The following is a 21,016-nucleotide window of genomic DNA, read 5'->3' on the forward strand; positions in this document are numbered from 1 at the left end:
GGGTGAGGATGAGACGGAGGATGATGACAACAACATCTTGCCGCTGTAGAGTTCATTAACAGCACTGTTAGCTTAGGTGCCTTAAGCCCATTATGAGCTTGTTTTGTGGGGGCCCAAACAAACCAAGCACTTCAGCCACAAAAGTGGCAGTCCTTGTTGTTGAAGTGCTTGGTTTGTTAAAGTGTGTATGTCCATTTTAACATCCAAAATAAAGGTGGCTGGAACGTCCCAAGGACAATTCCATCTTGCACCACTTTTCTTTTTTGTCACTACTGTGTGGCATTGTTTCCTAGATGTGCTATGAACTGTCATGTGTTTGTGCCGTTGCTCTGTTTATTAGATTGCAACAGCTGCAAGAACAATTTAATTTGCCCTGCCACCAACTAAGTAAGAGGTGGTAACAAGGTGGAATTGTACCCTGTATATTCTTCAGAGGATGTAGGAACGATGAAAAGCCATCAGTCTTAGGGCTAGATTTACTAAGCTGTGGGTTTGAAAAAGTGGGGATGTTGCCTATAGCAACCAATCAGATTCTATCTTTCATTTATTTAATACCTTCTACAAAATGCTAGCTAGAATCTGATTGGTTGCTATAGGCAACATCCCCACTTTTTCAAACCCGCAGCTTAGTAAATCTAGCCCTTAGAGTTCATTGGTTTGTTAAACTGTACTTGCTACCCCTCCTGTTTCTGCGTGAGTTTGGTAAACCTTTTTAACATATTTCCCAAGGACAATTCCACTGTTAGAAATTTTGGGCTTGGTCTATCGGCTTGTGTAACAGTCAACAATTGAGGACAGTATGATTAGGTAGACTATTCAAATGTGAACAGTATTATTAAAGGGCTAGGGATATGGTTAAGGACAGGTCTAGGGACAGTGATAGGGACAGGTTTAGGGATAGGGACAGGTGTACAGATAGGGATAGGGACAGGTCTAGGGATAGGGATAGGGACATTGATAGGGATAGGGACAGGTCTAGGGATGGGTGGTGTACGGATTAATGGTTGCCATTATTCCAACAATACTTACCCCGATGTGGTGACACCGAACGGCTCCTTCCCGACCTGGCTACAGGACAACTGCTGTGATCGGCGACTGCAAGGAATCGCGACCTATGAAGAATCCAAACAGTCTTGATGACGTCACTGCCAATCGCGACGCTCTTTTCCTTGCTGTTAAGGTGGAAATGTAAGTATGTGGGCATACACAATGTACTTTGCTTAGCGTTGTACATTGTCTATGCCCACATACTTACATTTCCACCCCACCTTAACAGCAAGGAAAAGAGCGTTGCGGTCAGCAGTGATGTCATCAAGACTGTTCGGTTTCTTCATAGGTCGCGATCCCTTGCAGTCGCCCTGGAGCCAGGGGTCAGGGTCACCATGTCGTGGTAAGTATTGTCGTGGTAGTCAGCATTGATATGCTGACTAGCAAAGCTAGGGATAGGGACAGGTCTAGGGATAGGGACAGGGTTAGAGTTATCAATAATACTTTCTACATTTGAATTGTCAACCTAATAAATACTGTTTACATTGCAATTGCTGTCCTAATAATACTGTCACTGTCATTATATTGTCCACTTCATAACCTTGTCTACTTTGCAGCCCATAAATCATATTATGTCAATCGAAAATAAGGGTGGGTGGGAGTTCTGAAGGACAATTCCATCTTGCACCACTTTTATTTTCTGGCACTACTGGTTGGCAATGTTTCCTAAATGTGCTATGAACTGCCGTGTGTTTGTGCCATTACTAATCGACAGAGCAACCAGACAGCTCGCTGCAGTTTTAGAGTTTATTGACAGTATTGTTAGCTTAACTGCCTTAAGCCCATTATTACCTTGTATTGTGGCGGCCAAACAAACCAAGCACTTCAGCCACAAAAGTGGCACTCCTTGTTGCTGAAGTGCTTGGTTTGTTAAAATGCCCAAGGACAACTCCATCTTGCACCACTTTTCTTTTCTACCACTGCTGTGTGACAATGCTTCCTACAAGTGCTGTGAACTATGGTGCGATTGTGGCATTGTTCTGGCGATTAGTAATCAGCCAGCTCGCTGCAGTCTTACAGTTCATTGACAGCACTTATAGCTTAGCTGCCTTAAGCCCATTGGTAGCTTGTTTTGTTGGGGCTCAAACAAACCAGCACTTCAGCCACAAAGTGGCATTTCTTGTCGCTGAAGTGCTTGGTTTGTTAAACTGTACCTGCTACCCCTCCTGTTTCTGTGTGAGTTTGTTAAGCCATATGGGTGGTTGAATAGCCCAAGGACAATTCCATCTTGCACCACTTTTCTTTTCTGCCACTGCTATTAGACAATGTTAACTAGATGTGCTGTGAGCTGCCGTGTGTTTGTGCTATTGCTCCGTTGCTTAGCAATTGTTGCAGTCTTTGGCCGAAAGTGGATGAAAATAATATTGTGACCTGTGAGGTGTTCAACATTTACTGGAAATGACTGGAAATTAGTGTTATTGAGGTTATTAATAATGTAGAAACAAAAAAAAGCCAAATTATGTGATTTTAGCATATATTAGCAATATTAAAAAAAATACAGATCCAAAATCAAAACACGCAAGGGTGGTTTTGCCAAAACTGAAACAAAACCAAAAACCAAAGTTAATACAGATCCAAAACCAAAACACAGGGGTCAGTGAACATCTCTAATTAAAACCTACTGGCGCATCTGAGAAGCCGTAAGTGCTTATGCTCTGTGGTCCTCTCATTCGGCTCCCATGGTACCCTGCTAGGTTTGCATTTACACATCAATTTTACACGACATAAGGGGAACTTTAAAAAGTGTAGGGAGGTAGACAATAATCCCACAATCTCATAATATCCTGCTTCTGTTTTCTGCAGCTATTGGAAAATGCAATAATCTGAGCTCGGTTAATTCACTGGTGTTAGCGATATTGCTTTAATATCAACTATTGTGTTCATCCAAAATAGAAAGAAGAAGACTGTTAAAACACTGTGGAAATGCATAATGTTGGAAGATCTGTTTCCTCTTGCTTGTCTGATTGCACACTTTTATTGAAAGATGGAGGGGTGCAGACATTGATACTGTTTGTGATACTGAAAGTCCACCCCTTGCATCCTGTAGCAGAAGCAAGTAACTTGTCTATGGATTTGCTGGCAGCAGAAGATGTGGTTGAAATTGAGGAACTGCCACCCATACTAACAGCATCGCTTTTTCACTACTGTTTTCTGTGTAATAGTAAAATAGGTTTTATAAGTATTGTATAAATTATACTCGTCATTTATTACACTGTACTGTTCCTAGAAAGTCTTGTTAGTTACTCATACTATTTCCACACTGTCATTGTGCCACACCCACAAGAACATATAGGTAGGCCAATATATATTATATCAAGTCTTCCACAGATAATATATATTTATATCATCATCATCATTTATTTATATAGCACCACTAATTCCGCAGTGCTGTACAGAGAACTTATTCACATCAGTCCCTGCCCCATTGGAGCTTACAGTCTAAATTCCCTAATATAACACTCACACACAGACACAGACAGACAGAGAGGGAGAGACTAGGGTCAATTTTGATAGCAGCCAATTAACCTACCAGTATGTTTTTGGAGTGTGGGAGGAACCGTAGCACCCGGAGGAAACCCACCCAAACACAGGGAGAACATACAAACTCCACACAGATAAGGCCATGGTCGGGAATCGAACTCATGACCCCAGTGCTGTGAGGCAGAAGTGCTAGACACTAGGCCACTGTGCTGCCCACGTGTGTTTATATATAAACACACGTATAATATAAAAGAGTTCAAAATGGATGATACAATAAAGTATCAATAGACCACTTCAAACAATAGTTTCAAGTTGACCAATGTTACGTTTCTGTTGTGTCTTGTTTGTCTGAGGCAAAAATTAAAGTAAGATTAAGCATATAGGACAGTAGAGCAACTTGAATAGGCGGCAGGTGACAAGATTAGGAGAGGCCCTTCTTTATCTTCAGGTTTGCTCTGTTAAATTAAATTAAAGTGAATAATATTATCTCGTTACAATGACCCCCGACACAGGGTGGGATAAATAAGGTAGAAAGTGAACAGTCATTTCTTTAAGTTGATGTGTTGGACACAGAAAAAATGGGCAGGTGTAAGGACCTGTGTGACTTGGACTAAATTGTGATGGCTAGACAATTGGGTCAGGGCATCTCCAAAACGGCAGGTCTTGTAGTGGTTAATACATATCACGAGTGCATTACCTTAAAATTTATTATAAACATAAAACAAAATAAAATAAAACAAATGTTGCATTGTGCAGCTCCCACAGTAATCCAACGGCAGGAACACAGCTAATCATCAACGCGTTTCAATCCCTTTACTTGGATCTTTTTCAAGGTGTATTGATCTTCCTCCCAAGAGTGGCCTTTTATAGTGTTCAACCTCCAATCATAGGACAAGTGTACTGACACATATTCATAGGATAGGGGAATTAAAACAGATATCCATATATTCCTATTAGCTAATAACAAGTCAATTTAAACATTCATATGCCGAATTCTACATATTGACCACTTTTAAAAACCGGGTTATGATGGTAACCATTTAAGCTATAGCGTTCAATCCCCAGTCTTAAAACAGGTGTAATAACGCATAAATATAGAACAGGACAGATATCCATACAGTCCTAATAATAAATAATGTGTCCATTTAAACGTTCAGAAACAAAAATTATACATATTGACCACTTTTAAAAAAAGGGGTTGTCATGGTAACCATTTATGCGAAATAATTCCCACACAACGTCCTATATCACAACCCAACACCAGTAGATTAGCCATACTTTTCTTCTATTGTTTGTCCTTCCTTCCTCCATGGGATTTAATCCTCTTAATCTCGTTAACTACATATCTAGTAAACATAAATGGACACATTATTTATTATATCGTAACTATCTATTCCGGTTGCTGGAATGGGGTTGTGAGTACCTTAGCTATCCATACTGGGTTCCAGAATGTGGGTCCGAGCTACTTAATCATCCATTTTGCATGCTGCAATGGGTCTGCAAGAATCTTAACCAGTCGTCGGATTGGGTGGTTAAAGTACCCCGATTCTGGCAGCTGTAATGGATGGTTGAGGTAGTCGAGGCCCCACTCCGGCAGCTGTTATGAATAATGTAGGTACCCAGAACCTGATTTACTGAAAAATTCTTGTGGGGAGTTTTTGATAATTGATTTATTAAATACTTTTTTTTTTTTAACCACATTTGCAGTTATATTTGGTATACATATATGTCACTTTTCTATACACTTATTTATACATGTTTTAATTTATTATTATTTTATCTATTCTTTTTATATTTAATTTTTTTCATTTTTACCAGTATCTGCTTTGGATCCTGTCCCCTTACTCACCTGCCTGTGGTTTCTGCTTTTGTATATCTCTCCAGAGCCATTTGATGCTGTTTTGTGTGTTGGACTAAGTGCAGGCTGACCTGTGTACTCTGTAAACTGCAGCTTGGTATTAGTCTACAACTCCTTCCTTCTCCCTGTCTTAAGAGACCTGTAAACCTTAGCAGAGGGTTGAAAAGAAATGCACTGTTTTGTGAAGTGCTTCACATCTGCTTATATTATTTCCTGTCATAAGTTATCATATTCTCTTTCACATTAAATAAACAGAGCAACTCCTCAGAATTGCTTGGGCTATGCAAGGTGGAAAGGAAGAAAAAATTAAATACCCTCTAACACGAAACTTTAAACTTTAACTTTAGTGGAGGACTACACTGTCTCCTAGAGGCAGGGGGCGCTGCAGGAAGCTGGATCATTCCGGCTGTTACCTAATCCTCCAGCACAGTACTTTCCTTCAGTTTCAGTAATAACGTGACTTACATTGCTCTTGGAACAAAGCTTTTACAGCTTGTAGTGGCTTAAGGGTACTATTATTAATAGTTACATTTAATGAATGCTTAACTCTTGTCTCTGTAGCTTATTACTCATTTACTTTTCATTCTCTATTATGCACATTAAATTCCATTTGTTGTCAGTAGCTTTCAGTATTTGTTCTAATCACACTGCATTGAGTCACTTATAGAAATAATACAGGTTTTTCTGATTTCAAAATACGTGCAGTTGATTGACATTTCCCACTGACGGTCACATGGACATGTTTGTATTCCACAATAGACAAGTTTTCTATCCAGTGGTCACAAGGTCTGAATCGAAACTTGTCACTAATTTGCCAGACAGAGTATTACTAAAAGAGAAGGACATTTACAATTGTAGCTACAGATTATTGGCTATACATAAAATATATTAGTACTTGTAATTATAAAGTCTGCTCTTCTGTAAGGTTATATCACTGTGTCTTGCAGAGGAGCTCTAGCAGCACCACACATCCTACGGTCATGTGGAAGAACAACATACTAGTAGGGAGATCCGCGCATGTTCCCTTGGGTCCTATGACGTTACACAGAGACTGGGATTTTATGTTACAGACGTGGAAACAGCTTTAAGCAGGTGCAACATAACTTAGATGGACACTCTGCGCTCCTGTGTGAGCTAGTATTGTAGGACTGGGTGTGTAAGGTGATTAGTGACATGAGGAAGTGGCAGTGACACGCAGAAATTTCTTTGAAATCTATTGTTATTTTAGTTATCTTCCGTGCTGGACCTGGAAACCAAGATCAATGCTGCATGGGACTGAAATAGGATGGCATTAATGTTCGGAGAAGTAAAAGAAGGATAACAAATGACTACTCCGTTTGCAGCACACTACATGGAAGAGGAATTGGTGACCTGTGGAGAAGAGGGCACTGTTTTAGACAGCTGGCACAATAAAAGGTAGGGTGTAGAGGCAACAGAAGAGAGTGTGTGTACTATTAAAATATGAGGAGAAATACTTGCACTACATATACACACTTTTGCTCAGATTCATTTTTTTGTATAGCAGAGTGATTTGTAGGCTTTCCAGAGATATGTATATATAACGTTTGCTTAATTTATTATATTTAGAATTTGTGAAGTTGTATTTTGTATAAGTAGTGGGTGAGCCAACTGGGGAACTACAAATCTGGTGTTCTTATGTATGGCTAGAAGGCAATTTGTGCCTGTCTAGCTGTGGCAGGACTGCATGTCTCAGCTCACCCTGGCAGCTGGATGCTCTGGGACTTGTAGTGCAACAGTATGGGGAGTGCCACTGGCAAGCCTAGTTCACTGCCATCTTCTCAGGGGCAGGCTGGGCTGGGGACTATATATATATATATATATATATATATATATATCCATATCACACATACACATTGTCACTATTGTATGTACGTCATTGGGATGCCCAGAGCTGGAATAAGGCTTTGGGGTGCCCGGGGCACTTAAGACAGGGGGGCCCCTAAGATCTAAATTAAGGCAGTGGTTCCCAGACTTTTGCAGTTTGCGGCACCCTTAGAGTCTCCATAATTATTTCAAGGCACCCCTCCAAAATAATTACTGAGCAATCCTGTTTTATAAGTAGTTGGGTCAAAATAACGTAAAAAGTATTAAGGTCAGGGCGGACATACTTAGTAAGTTGTTTGCAAAAATAATACACATAAATCCAAGGGAAAATAATATTTTTATATTTTTTTTTTCTATTATATTTCTGTCAAAGAATAATTTACAGCTAACTCACTCTGTGCCCTCCTTCATCTCCACACACTCTGTGCCCCTCTGCATCCACACACTCTGTGCCCCTCTGCATCCACACACTCTGTGCCCCTCTGCATCCACACACTCTGTGCCCCTCTGCATCCACACACTCTGTGTCCCTCTGCATCCACACACTTTGTGCCCCTCTGCGTCATCTCCACACACTCTGTGCCCCTCTGCATCCACACACTCTCACACACTCTGTGCCCCTCTGCGTCATCTCCACACACTCTGTGCCCCTCTGCATCCACACACTCTGTGCCCCTCTGCATCATCTCCACACACTCTGTGCCCCTCTGCATCCACACACTCTGTGCCCCTCTGCGTCATCTCCACACACTCTGTGCCCCTCTGCGTCATCTCCACACACTCTGTGCCCCTCTGCGTCATCTCCACACACTCTGTGCCCCTCTGCATCCACACACTCTGTGCCCCTCTGCGTCATCTCCACACACTCTGTGCCCCTCTGCGTCATCTCCACACACTCTGTGCCCCTCTGCGTCATCTCCACACACTCTGTGCCCCTCTGCATCCACACACTCTGTGCCCCTCTGCGACATCCCCACACACTCTGTGCCCCTCTGCATCCACACACTCTGTGCCCCTCTGCATCCACACACACTCACACACTCTGTGCCCCTCTGCATCATCTTCACACACTCTGTGCTCCTCTGCATCCACACACTCTCACACACTATATGTATATATGTGCATATCTATGTGTCTATATATATATGTATATATATATATATATACATATATATATATATATATATATATATATATATATATATATATATATATATATATATAAAATGTGTAATAATTATGCAGGACCCTCTATTTTATTAATCATTATTAACGTTAAAGCTTTAATTAGACTACATAAATATGTGTATACAAATAAATAAATATAAATTATGCATAATGTATTAAAATTTTATTCAAACTTTAATATAACTGGACGGCTTCATTACTTTACTAATGATTAATAAAATATAATCTGCCACTCAATTGGCTCTACCAGCCTAATATTAATGTTTAACGTATATTTATTGAAACACTACTGATAAAATAAATAATCATATTTAAGAAGACCCCTCATAGCATATTACTTGACTGCTTGATTAAATATGTAAAATGTGGCCATAAGATATTATATATGTGTATATATATATATATATATATATATATATATATATATAAAATGTATTCTTACAGTTATAGGTGGCTACATTTTACATGTTTAATCAATAAATAAAAATGTTATTAGGGTTTTCTATATATATTTATGTTTAGTATAATTTTTTTTTTCACTCGCCTACTGTCTCTCTCTTGAGTCTTCATGCCGAGGATCCATTTTGGCCATTTTAGGTATTACAGCAGCTGCGGTGCTGCTAAGAAAGAGTGGGCGCACACCGCGCATGCGTCAGCTGTCAGAGAGCCGCGGTTGCTGTCAGACAGTAGCTGACAGCTAGTTATCAATGGGAGAAGTAATGCTGGCGGCAGTGGGGGAGGAGGGGGCGCTACCCGCGGAGAGAGGGGAGGCTGGTGTCATTGCTGTCAGACATAACTGACAGCTAGTTATCAATGGGAGAAGTAATGCTGGCGGCAGTGGGGGAGGGGGGGGGCGCTACCCGCGGAGAGGGGAGGCTGGTGTCATTGCTGTCAGACATAACTGACAGCTAGTTATCAATCGGAGAAGTAATGCTGGCGGCAGTGGGGGAGGGGGGCGCTACCCGCGGAGAGAGGGGAGGCTGGTGTCATTGTTGTCAGACATAACTGACAGCTAGTTATCAATGGGAGAAGTAATGCTGGCGGCAGTGGGGGAGGGGGGCGCTACCCGCGGAGAGAGGGGAGGCTGGTGTCATTGTTGTCAGACATAACTGACAGCTAGTTATCAATGGGAGAAGTAATGCTGGGGGGGCGCTTCCCGCGGAGAGAGGGGAGGCTGGTGTCATTGCTGTCGGACAGTATCTGACAGCTGGTTAGCTACAACAGAGGTAATGTGGGCGGCGGGGGGGCCCGCCGCACGTGGAGAGAGGGGGGCCTGGTGCGATTGCTGTCAGTTGCTGACAGCAGATGAAAACATATGGGCGGCGGGGGGCACTCAGAGAGAGGGGGTCCCGGGGCACGTGCCCCCCCTTAATCCGGCTATGGGGATGCCCTCTGTACAGTATGGCAGTCACTAGGTTGCTCTCTGTACTGTATGTGATGACTGGGATGCTCCCTGTACTGTGAAGATCACCTGCATACTATCTGTACTGTATGGTCTACTGCATGCTGTCTGTACAGAATGGCAGTAACTAGGATGCTGCCTGTATTGAATATTCTCACGAGAATTGTTGGCAGATGTAATGTAATTTACGTTTTACACTGCTAGGGAGAATTTAAATCTAATACCCCATTCATACTGCACCAAAATCCCGGGTTTTTGCCAGGGCGAGCTCAAACGACCCGGGTCTTGGTGCAGTATGAATGGTACAAGTCAAAAATCCCGGGTCTTCAACCTGGGATTTTATCGAGGGGTAATTCCCGGGTCGGACCCAGGTTGCCTGCACTATGAATGGTGCAACCCGGGGTTTTTCAACCCGGGTTGCACAGAAAACAAGCTGATTGGCTGTCTGCCTGTCTCTGGAGGATGATGTCATCGGTGGGAGCCCGTGGAAGATTCGAGAAGGAGTTTAGGAGAAATGGTGGATGGTGAATGGCCAATGAAAACTGCTCTGGTGATGACTCCCACAAATTGCCAGGGCACAGACTTGTGCAGTATGAATGGGGTCAACCCGGGAAATTCCCGGGTCCGAGGTGCAGTATGAATGGTGTTTCTGAGCTGGGACGCTCCGAGCCCCGGCAAAAACCCGGCTTGAAAAACCTGGGATATTGCCGGGGCGGCAGTATGAAAGCGGTATTATGGGTGTTTCACAGTTGATGAGACCCCGAATGCTTTTCTTATGGTGACCGTGCTTCATGCAACTGCACGGCCTTCTCAAAGTCAACTACTATCACTTCAGTACTAAACCTAGGATCTCCCTGCTGCAGCATTAGTTGGTACCACTCACGTAACAGTGCATGTGCTGACTGTCTACTACTTTGCTCCACAGTGCAATGCTTTAACTACTTGTGTTTGATCCACCTACTGTGAGCACTTAGTTTGTAGTTGCTGTCACTCTGCTTACCTTGCTTACTACCATTGTGGCTAAGGCTAAAGTGGTATACTAATATTGTCTGCTTTTGTATTCGCCCTGCCTACAATTGATTTGCCCCGCCCACACGAGGCCACTTTCAGAATTTTTTCCAGGGTCACTTTAAGTTCCCAATCCACTGCTATTATGCTTAATTTTTAAATACTTTATTTAATTCTTTTACTTATACATGGCACAGCATTTTTTTTGCCTGAAAGGCTTTGATCTGTAATAACTTTTTGGATAGTGGTAAATAAAGTCATTGGAGTGGATTTTGAACAAACATATTTTGAACGGGAAAGATATACCTAGTGGCTAACGAGGATTAGCTATAGTGGGGTCTATGCATTAAGCTAATATGACACTTAAAAGATGTGGAAACTGCCATTTCCGCATCTTTTAAGTGTTTAAGTATAGTTGCCATGCATTAACTGCCTAAGAGTGAAGTGGTCACCAGCTATGTATTTTATTATTAAACTTTTGAACTATTGTCTCTTTCTTATGTATTGGAAGCGCAATAGTTCACATTAATTATTGAGTGCGGTGGCACTTAATGTGTGACTTTTAATAGTGAGTGTGTTTTTTGCAACAAAATAAATGGATAAAACATGGGCGTAAGTGTATATGATGTCTGCCTTCTGTAAACCAGGCGCATAGGCTACTGGTGCCTACCTGCACGCATCTTGTGATAAATGAAGCTTTGCATATGAAAGCAGGTTTTTTTGTGAACACAATTGTGGCCAATTCTGGATGAGGCCCTTTTTATATTTTGTTCTTTGGGAAGCTTGTCACCTAGCAACAGCTAGTAGGCAACTTACACAAAAGTCCAAGATGAGGACCAGCAAGTCTCATGCATAATTGGTATTCCTTTAGCTGAAGCTTTAGTAGATGCTGCACCCCGTAGTGACTGCCTCCTGAACTTGTTAATATTATTGCCAGCTTCCTTTATAGGCGTTAGGTTGAAACTACTAACAAAGTCCCACTCGTCGTTAGCACTAAAGGGTTTAAGGAAATATTTTGTCTTGAAGCACTATGATCTTACATCTTATCCTCTTTTACAAAGAATAGTGTTAACACAGCTGTAAGTATATTAATGTTCTTCTATGCAAATAACTATTGTAATCAAATGCTATGATCTCACAACTTGTATTCTCCTGTTTATTAATACTTAGGCTGGGTACATACTACAGGAAAATTCTAATGAAGGCACCACTCACTCACCTGGTGCACAGTCAACAATCACACGGGAAGGGACCACTCACTCACCTCACAGGTGTTTAACGTGTCAAGATAATCAGATAAGCAGTGTCAATGAGACCTGATCATTGTCTCACTGGTACCTGCTCGCTCTTTAATCTTATAATACACCAAGGCAAATGAGAGCACACTTTATAAGAATAAAACAAATATATGACCATATGTGGCTATTGGTCAACTGTCTTGACGATCGTTGTGATGATTCAGTAGGGGTTAAAAAAATTAAACCTGCATTAAATTGACCTGCTTGTTGATCTAATGTCTAAAGCCAATGAGGTGAAAAGTTCCACTATAACTCAAAGGAGCCATTATACAGCTGCTGTGCATCAGCTCACAGCATCACACACTGATACACTATATGCGCCCTGCTATGAGCTGAGAGAGCTGACAAACACATACCTAAACATATTTCCAGATGAATGAATGAATAAACGGCCGTTAGAATATCGGCATCAAACTGATGAACAATAATAAGCTAGCATTTCTCACTATCTGTATTGCTGACCGGCTAGCTACTGTCACTGTTCATCCTTGTCCACTCTCCTGGGAAACACGCTGGTGTGGCTGATAGTCATCAAATTCGGGCACCTCAGGTTTAAGTTGACATAATGTGCTACACAGCTTCTATCCTCAACCTGTGTATTATCAGCCTGAACCGTTACTGGCCTATCACCAGACCCTTCAGGTAAGAAAGGAAAATAACGCAGAGGGTAGCAGCTGTAGATGGTCTCCCCTTAACCGGGCTGAAAGTGCACTTCTGCCCTAAATTGTCGTTCCAATTCTGCAGAGAGCATACGCACTGTAGAATTTGAACGATATTGGTGAACGAGATTTTTAGTTTAGTTTAAAAATCTCCTTCAACGGTATGTTGTGCTTTGGAACAATAATCCTTCCTCATTGCAGGATACACACCACTGTGATATCAGGCCAATCAGTCGTATATTGTCTGATTGGCCCAATAATCTGCTGAAAACACTGTAGTGTGTACCCAGCCTTAGTTAGAAACAGAATATATGTCAAGGACAGAGCCTGAAATCTTGTATATTATTACAGGCCTTACAAGAACTGAATAAACAAAACCCGTCATTTTGTATGTTTTTAGCCCCTTTACAAAGGATTGAGTTGATAATAAAATTGTTTTCTTCTATAAAGTCACCATTAGACTTTAGACCTAGAGGCTGAATAACCAAAAGAAGAGTGAATGATTCTACAAGTTCGCTCAGGCAACATTGTATGTTGTCTGACTGCATGCTAGTGGAACACTGACCTAGGACATATTTAACAAAACCAGCCTGAGTGTGCGCAGCTCCGACGTGCTTAAACAGAATTATGACATGTTGTATGAAGCTATGCCGCATTTGCACAATTCTTTCAGTATATAACAAGTTTCATAGTAAGGAGCTTTCATTTCAGTATGATTGACTTTGTCTCTGTGAAAACTGCATGATCATTTGACCGAGTTTGCTTATTATAGAATACTCTAGCCCAGTGGTTTCCAAACTTTTTACATTACCGGCACCCTTAGGGTCTCCATAATTTTTTCAATAATTCAGGAAATAAGTACTGATCTTGTTGGGGATGTTGCAGATTCATTTGGATGATTAAGCAATTAAGAACAAGGTTGATGTGAACAATAGAAGGTTCACTACCTATGAAAGCCATGAATAAAATCAGAGAAAGAAGAGAACTATAAAAACAACCTTTTATTGCTTGACAATAGTGTATAGGTTTTAATATGAACTGCAAATTTCTTTGGTCAATGACTAGAGATTCCAATGTGAGTATATGCTTGCAATACACGTGTATGATAAACTTTTTATAAATTTTTTGATCAGTTTATGGCCTGGAAATGTAATAAAACACCTGTACAAATTCATCTATATTTGAAACTCTTGTTATCATGTTAAGATTATTAAAGCTACAAATATTGTTGCGTAGGCAGTTCATTTTAACTATTAATGATACGTAATATTTTAATACCTCACTACAAATGTTTGTCTGGGTCGATTGATTAATTGTTTCATTGATTTATTGGACTTGCAGCAAATCTTTTATCCTGTAATAAATCCCCTATATTTTAGGGAACTGAGTAAAACAGGCTGATGATATTGGCAGAGAACTGTAAAAATGTTAATGATTTACAGACTTTACAACAAGAATTCTATAATGCATTCATAAGACATTACCCAGGGGAATTGTAATGAAATGTAGTTAAACTAAAAATAACTACCATGTAGTGTCATTTTCTAAAACATTTAAGGACAGATCTGTGGCAAAGAATCCAGATGTAAAATTAGATCACAAAAAAACGCAATTGCACGAAAATGCAAATTTGGGCAAATAGCAAGATAGCTCTGCACCAATAGCATAGTCCCAAGGTTTACATCAGGCATACATTAGATACATTGGGGTAAGCTCATCTGCCAACATCAAGGTCTTTCTTGTATTTGAGACCTTAGTTTGTGTAACAAGTGTAATCAGAATGTCACAGTTACAACCTTCGTGAGTCTCCATTTTTAAAGTATGCAGCACCAATGAAGGGAGGGGTCTGGCTCTCAAAAACAAATTAGAAATCAGTGAAACCAAAGTGCTCTCCTTTAAATTAATGAAATGTCTACAAGTGAATAAAAATAATTTGAGAAAGTAAAGCAGTACAATTAAGACTATTGTATATGTGAAAAATGTGTAGGTAGCAAGATTCTAAAAATACCAGAAAAGACAGTCACCGCCACCTGCCACACATGGTATGTAGGCTGCGCGCTGATGTTCAGTGCTTGCTTGTGCACTCATTAATCAAAAGCGTGCACTGCTGATAGATTTCTGTCAGTGTTACCAGGGACTACTTACGACTATCCCTCATTAAGGTCTACAAATCTGACAGAAGGACCATCAAAAAAATGGTCTCTCCTTCAATCCCTTCTTTAGCAGTAAACTGCAGTTTAGAATAAAAGCAGAAAAGAGCCTGTCAAACAGGTTCTGCACTCTTCTGTTTCAGACTCTGAGGTAGGAGTTCAAGATTACACAACAACCTTTTTTTTCCCCCTGACAGAAAGAAAACCACATGGTTTCTAGTAAATATGTTTTAATAAAACATGTATTACCTTCCCTGGCACTCTCCATAATTGGCAACTGTTCTTGCCAATCATTAAAAGGGATCACCACACCACACTAACTGGGTGTCTGAAGAGGTGAACCGCTGCCTCATCCAAGCAAGGCAGACTTGGCAAGACTCAAATGGTCAGGGTAACCTTAGCGGGTAAAATGCCACCAGCCAAATTATATGACACACAATGGCCGCTGAACCACAGCTCTGAGATGCAGAGGGTCGCAAACTGGCCTTCTGCTCCACCCTCATTAGATATGATATGTTGGTGCTACGTAACCACACAGGGTAACCAGAGAACAGGGCGCTCTGATCGGACACTAATAAAGTTCAAAATCAGATTGCCAATGTGTACAGGGCATTATTAGGCTTGACAAGGCTGTGAGGGAAGATGACTCTGGTCTCTCAGGTCTTTGGTAGCCGCCTAACCGCTTTTAATGGTACATAATTAGACACCTCTTCCTTTCTCTGGCAGCAAGTAGGGAACTGTCCCATTAGTGCAGTTTTTCTCAGTGTCCTATTCTAGATCCCCTTCCTTACATAAGCGTTACAAGATGTGTCTAGTGGGCTGGGGAGGTTTCAATCAAGAGAAAGCTGAGGAATCAGCCCCACATATAGTCAAGTCCATAAATATTGCGACATCTACACAATTCTCATATTTTGGGCTCTACACCACCACAATGGATTTGAAATGAACCTAACAAGATGTGCTTTAACTGCAGACTTTCAGCTTTAATTTGAGGGTATTTACATCCAAATCAGGTGAACGGTGTAGCATTTACAACGGTTGCTATATGTGCCTCCCAAGGGACCAAAAGTAATAGAACAATTGACTCAAAAGCTATTTCATGGACATGTGTGGGCTATTCCCTCACTATTTCATCATCAATTAAGCAGGTAAAAGGTCTGGAGTTGATTCTATGTGTGTCATTTGCATTTGGAATCTGTTGCTGTCAACTCTCAATATGAGATCCAAAGAGCTGTCACTATCAGTGAAGCAAGCCATCATTAGGCTGAAAAATCAAAACAAACCCATCATAGAGATTGCAAAAACATTAGGTGTGGCCAAATCAACTGTTTGGAACATTCTTAAAAAGAAAGAACGCACCGGAGAGCTCAACAATACCAAAAGACCCGGAAGACCACGGAAAACAACTGTGGTGAATGACAGAAGAATTTTTTCCCTGGTGAAGTAAAACCCCTTCACAACAGTTGGCCAAATCAAGAACACTCTCCAGGAGGTAGGTGTATATGTGTCAAACTCAACAATCAAGAGAATACTTCACAAGAGTGAATATAGAGGGTTCACCACAAGATGTAAACCATTTGTGAGCCACAAAAACAGGAAGACCAGATTAGAGTTTGGCAAACAACATCTAAAAAAAAGCCATTACCGTTCTGGAACAACATCCTATGGACAGATGAGACAAAGATCAACTTGTACCAGAGTGATGGGAAGAGAAGAGTATGGAGAAGGAAAGGAACTGCTCATGATCCGAAACATACCACATCAGTGAAGCATGGTGGTGGTAGTGTCATGGTGTGGGCATGTATGGCTGCCAATGGAACTGGTTCCCTTGTATTTATTGATGATGTGACTGCTGACAAAAGCAGCATGATGAATTCTGAAGTGTTTCGGGCAATATTATCATATTCAGTCAAATGCTTCAGAACTCCTTGGACGGCGCTTCACAGTGCAGATGGACAATGACCCGAAGCATACTGCAAAAGCAACCAAAGAGTTTTTTAAGGCTAACAAGTGGAATGTTATGCAATGGCGAAGTCAATCACCTGACCTGAATCCGATTGAGCATGCATTTCACTTGATGAAGACAAAACTGAAGGGAAACTTTCCCAAGAACAAGCAGGAACTGAAGACATTTGCAGTAGAGGCCTGGCAGAGCATCACCAGGGATGAAACCCAGCATCTGGTGATGTCTATGTGTTTCAGACTTCAGGCTGTAATTGACTGCAAAGGATTTGCAACAAAGTATTAAAAAGTGAAAGTTTGATGTAGGATTGTTTAGTTTGTCCCATTACTTTTGGTCCTTTAAAAAGTGGGAGGCACATATAGAAACCGTTGTAAGTCCTACACCGTTCACCTGGTTTGCATGTAAATTCCTACAAATTAAAGCTGAAAGTCTGCAGGTAAAGCACATCTTGTTTGTTTAATTTCAAATCCATTGTGGTGGTGTATAGAGCCCAAAATATGAGAATTGTGTCGATGTCCCAATATTTATGGACTTGACTGTATAACTATTCGTGCTAAGGAGAGTAACATTGGTACTCAAAGACTCAGTTCCCAGACAGGCTCAAGAAGTTTCTACTCAGCTGGTCCTGGATAACAGGATGGGGGGATGTAATCATTTCATATCTCTATGCAGGGTAGCGCTAGAGATCTTGGTTTGGATGGTACAGCAAAACATTGTGTAATTGCGACATTTACTGGTACATCTCAACGGGTTGGCAGATTCATTATCTCGAGGGTTGTACTCCAAAACATTATCATTCAAATGATCGTATACACTGTCGGGAGTTTAGACATATTCTCGAATTCTTCCAATGTACAGTCCCTTTGTTTTTTGTCCAACGACAGGGAATGTAGAAGATGGATACAATGTCCTTTTCATGGGTGGATCTGTGGCATCCCTATGCTTGTTCTCTACCAGCCCTGTTGTTGAAAGTTCTGCAAAAGATCTGTACAGAGCAGTAACTCAAATGGTTCTGGTATACCCACTTTAGCCAGCCAGAGTTTAGTTTTTTTTAGTCTGTCTGCTATTCTAGTGCCCTAAGCTTCCTCTGTTGTTCTCCAAGGGCTTTTTCAATGACACTCCAGATTTGTTGGAGAACCTGTGTCATGTCATCTGGATCTCAAAATTGCTTGGTTGCTAACAGATTTAGTGTTCGCATTGCCCACAAAGACTTTGATTAACAGTTCATTGATATCCAAACTAGGGTTAGATATCGGGCTGTAGTCAGAGAATTTTATCTTTTGCGGTCTCTTGTAAACTCTGTTTACATCTCATCCCTTCTGCATTCAGCGCAAGTCTACTAAATGTGAAGCACAGTTTGCATAGTCTACATAGAACAAGTTACATCTTTGCATGCTGCACAGTATCTCCCTCTCATTTTATCTAAATACTCCAATACATGGACATGGGTTCTTACTTTCTATTTTTGGCCACTCTGGATATTTTGTCAGCTATCACACAAACCTGCTTCTCTGTTCTTGTTGGCTTTTGTAGCTAGAGGCAGAAAGCTTCTTTTTTTTTTTTTTCTTTTTTTTTTCTTTATTCCTGTTACTGACTGCTGGGTAATGAAAACCCCCAGGTGGATACCATGTTATCTTCAAAGGGCACACTAAGACATTTTAATCGGTTCATTGTAGAATTGATCTGGTCCAATATACCATTGAGTCTGTGTGTGGTGTCTTGCCTGTCGTCCTATCTTAAGCTTTCCCTTCACTAGGGGTTGATTGCCATCAGTGATCTTCCGAAAAATCTATTCACGGTATGTGAGCGCGCGCCTAATATAGGAGTATATGTGCATGCACGCACTAAACATCAACGTGCAGGGCGCAGGGAAAGTTTTCTTTTAACTGTCTGTCCCTGTTGTAGCGGTATTTCAGACCTATCCACCTGTAGGGGTTTAAAGCCAGTCTGGCTGGCTTTTATTGGCATCAAAACAAAATGTACCCAGCTTCTAGTCTGTGCATAATTAAACAGTAACGCAGGTCATTTCATAATTTCAGTACACCACAGTTCTAGAGACATACCTTCCTTATAAGAGATCATATCCCAGGTAATCTGTAACTTAATTAACACCATCTAAAACACAAGCAACATTGTCCTTGAAGAACAAATGCCTCCGTTCACAGACCTTACCAGTTGCTATCTCACTATATATATATATATATATATATATATATATATATATATATATATATATATATAATTTATATTTTATTATATATTAATGTCAGTTTGTTTTTCACTTGATTTTTTTGGGGTTGCAACACCATATGACATGGTATATGACATGATTTATCTTGATTTCCGGCTTTACATCACAAAGACCGGCAATTTCAATAAAGGTGTGTAGACTTTTTATATCCACTGTACTTGAAGAGTTGGTTATATGTAAATTAAGATATAATAAACTAGAGGCACAATCAATTTGTAATATCTACTTATTTTTGTCTTTCTAGAGTGTCTTCACTTTTGTTTTTGCAAACACACCGTCCACAGTTGGTAAATGAACTGGAATCTTTTATCGACCCTATTCTTGATCAGGTCCTACAACAGCAGTTGCTATCAAGAGACGATTATGAGGAGGTGGCCTATGAACGGGGACCCAGAAAACAAGTCAGAAAATTATTAGATCTTATTGACTGTCTTGGGGAAGAAAATGCATCAACCTTTTGTGAAATCTTTCTTGATGCTTCAAACTCTAAAAGGCGGATGACCAAAGAAAATGGTGAGTAGACCTAAGCTTTTATATGTTTTATACACATTGGCACAACATCCTCATTCAATTCAGTCACCAGAGTCAGTTGACAAAAATTTTGACCCAAACATATTTTACTCAACCCTTTCATGATGGTGACTTAATTGCAGAATTTTGACAGATGTTTCTGGAACTATTTCAAAAGGGAGTTTTGTTCACAATCAAAATGTTGTTGCATCTCCTACCACCTCTCCCCTTAGCCATCAGATTGATGCGGTCCTTTTCCATAGGAACGGCACTGCTATGTCCATAATATTGTGATTGTTAAAGGCTGTAATGGATTTCTGCGTCAATCAGTGATCGCATTAACACCTGTATAGGATTCTATGATGCCTTTCAGAACCCAGGCACTCTTCAAACCCATCCTTATGCATATTTCTACACGGCTCTGTTACACCATAGTTGGCTAACCTCTCCGACCCCTGAACTGCCAAAATGTGTGCTACAAATAAATGGCCGGTGCTCTTCAGCACAAGAGTAAGGATAACTTGTAGCACACCTCCTGGCCACCACTGTCCAGCATTTTTCATTTCCCCAGTGTTTCCTTATGTTAACTGGCCAGTAATTCTCTAGTGTGTTATTGCGTGTCTGCCTGTGAGTGTTTGTGTTTGTTTGTGGGTCTGTGCTTGTCCTCTTTTTACGATTAGGAAGTCCTAATCATTTCTAGTCTTATCGATGAATATAAGTTTATGGGGCATATTCAATTCTTGCCGTTAAAGCCAAAAATCCTGTGGCGTGCGCACTATTACCGTTATTACGGTAATAGCGCACGTGAATACCGTTATTGCGGTAGTTTTCTCGCTGAATAGTAAGCTGAAATCCAGCTTACTATTACCGTAATAACGGCAATAGTTTTAACGCCGCGGAAAACGGCGAGAATTGAATATGCCCCTATGTGTCTGTGGTTCTCAAACATCCAAATGTGTTTATAATTGCATACATTATTATATATTGGTATATTGTTCGTCCTATACTTGTGGATTGCCAGATAATTTTTTTCCCTCTAATCTGGAGCACCTAAAGTATACCAAATAATTTAAATATTACTCTAATCATAGACTAATCATCAGGAAGTAATATTTAAAGAATAAAACAACTTTTAATGTTGTTTTTTTTTTGTTTTTTTACTTTATAATTCCAACCAGTGGTCAAACTGGAAATCTAGAAGTGGTGGTATGGAAAATGTAAGTAAATAGATATTGATAGCTTTACAATCAAAACAGTAGGAGAAGTGGTGGATATGGCATACCACTGTATACCAGACCACTTCATCCACTGATTACAACTATAATATAATAATTATATTTTAACAGCCAACATACT

At 40.5% G+C, this 21,016-nt stretch overlaps 1 protein-coding gene across 2 annotated transcripts in view; it reads left to right on the top strand.

Moving 5' to 3' along the window:
* Positions 1 to 6,344: 6,344 nt before the first annotated feature.
* LOC142143326 (NACHT, LRR and PYD domains-containing protein 3-like) overlaps positions 6,345 to 21,016 on the top strand; it is a 45,225-nt gene continuing 30,553 nt past the window's right edge. The window contains exons 1-3 of one of the 2 annotated variants that reach the window (XM_075201083.1): positions 6,345 to 6,478; positions 6,615 to 6,802; positions 19,395 to 19,663. In XM_075201083.1, the coding sequence (XP_075057184.1) occupies positions 6,711 to 6,802; positions 19,395 to 19,663 (361 nt within the window). In that variant the 5' untranslated portion in view covers positions 6,345 to 6,478; positions 6,615 to 6,710. Of the gene's footprint in view, positions 6,803 to 19,394; positions 19,664 to 21,016 lie in introns of both variants that reach the window. The other variant, XM_075201074.1, reaches the window with a different exon arrangement.

The sequence above is a fragment of the Mixophyes fleayi genome, chromosome 1, assembly GCF_038048845.1.
Source record: "Mixophyes fleayi isolate aMixFle1 chromosome 1, aMixFle1.hap1, whole genome shotgun sequence".
NCBI lineage: Eukaryota > Metazoa > Chordata > Amphibia > Anura > Limnodynastidae > Mixophyes > Mixophyes fleayi.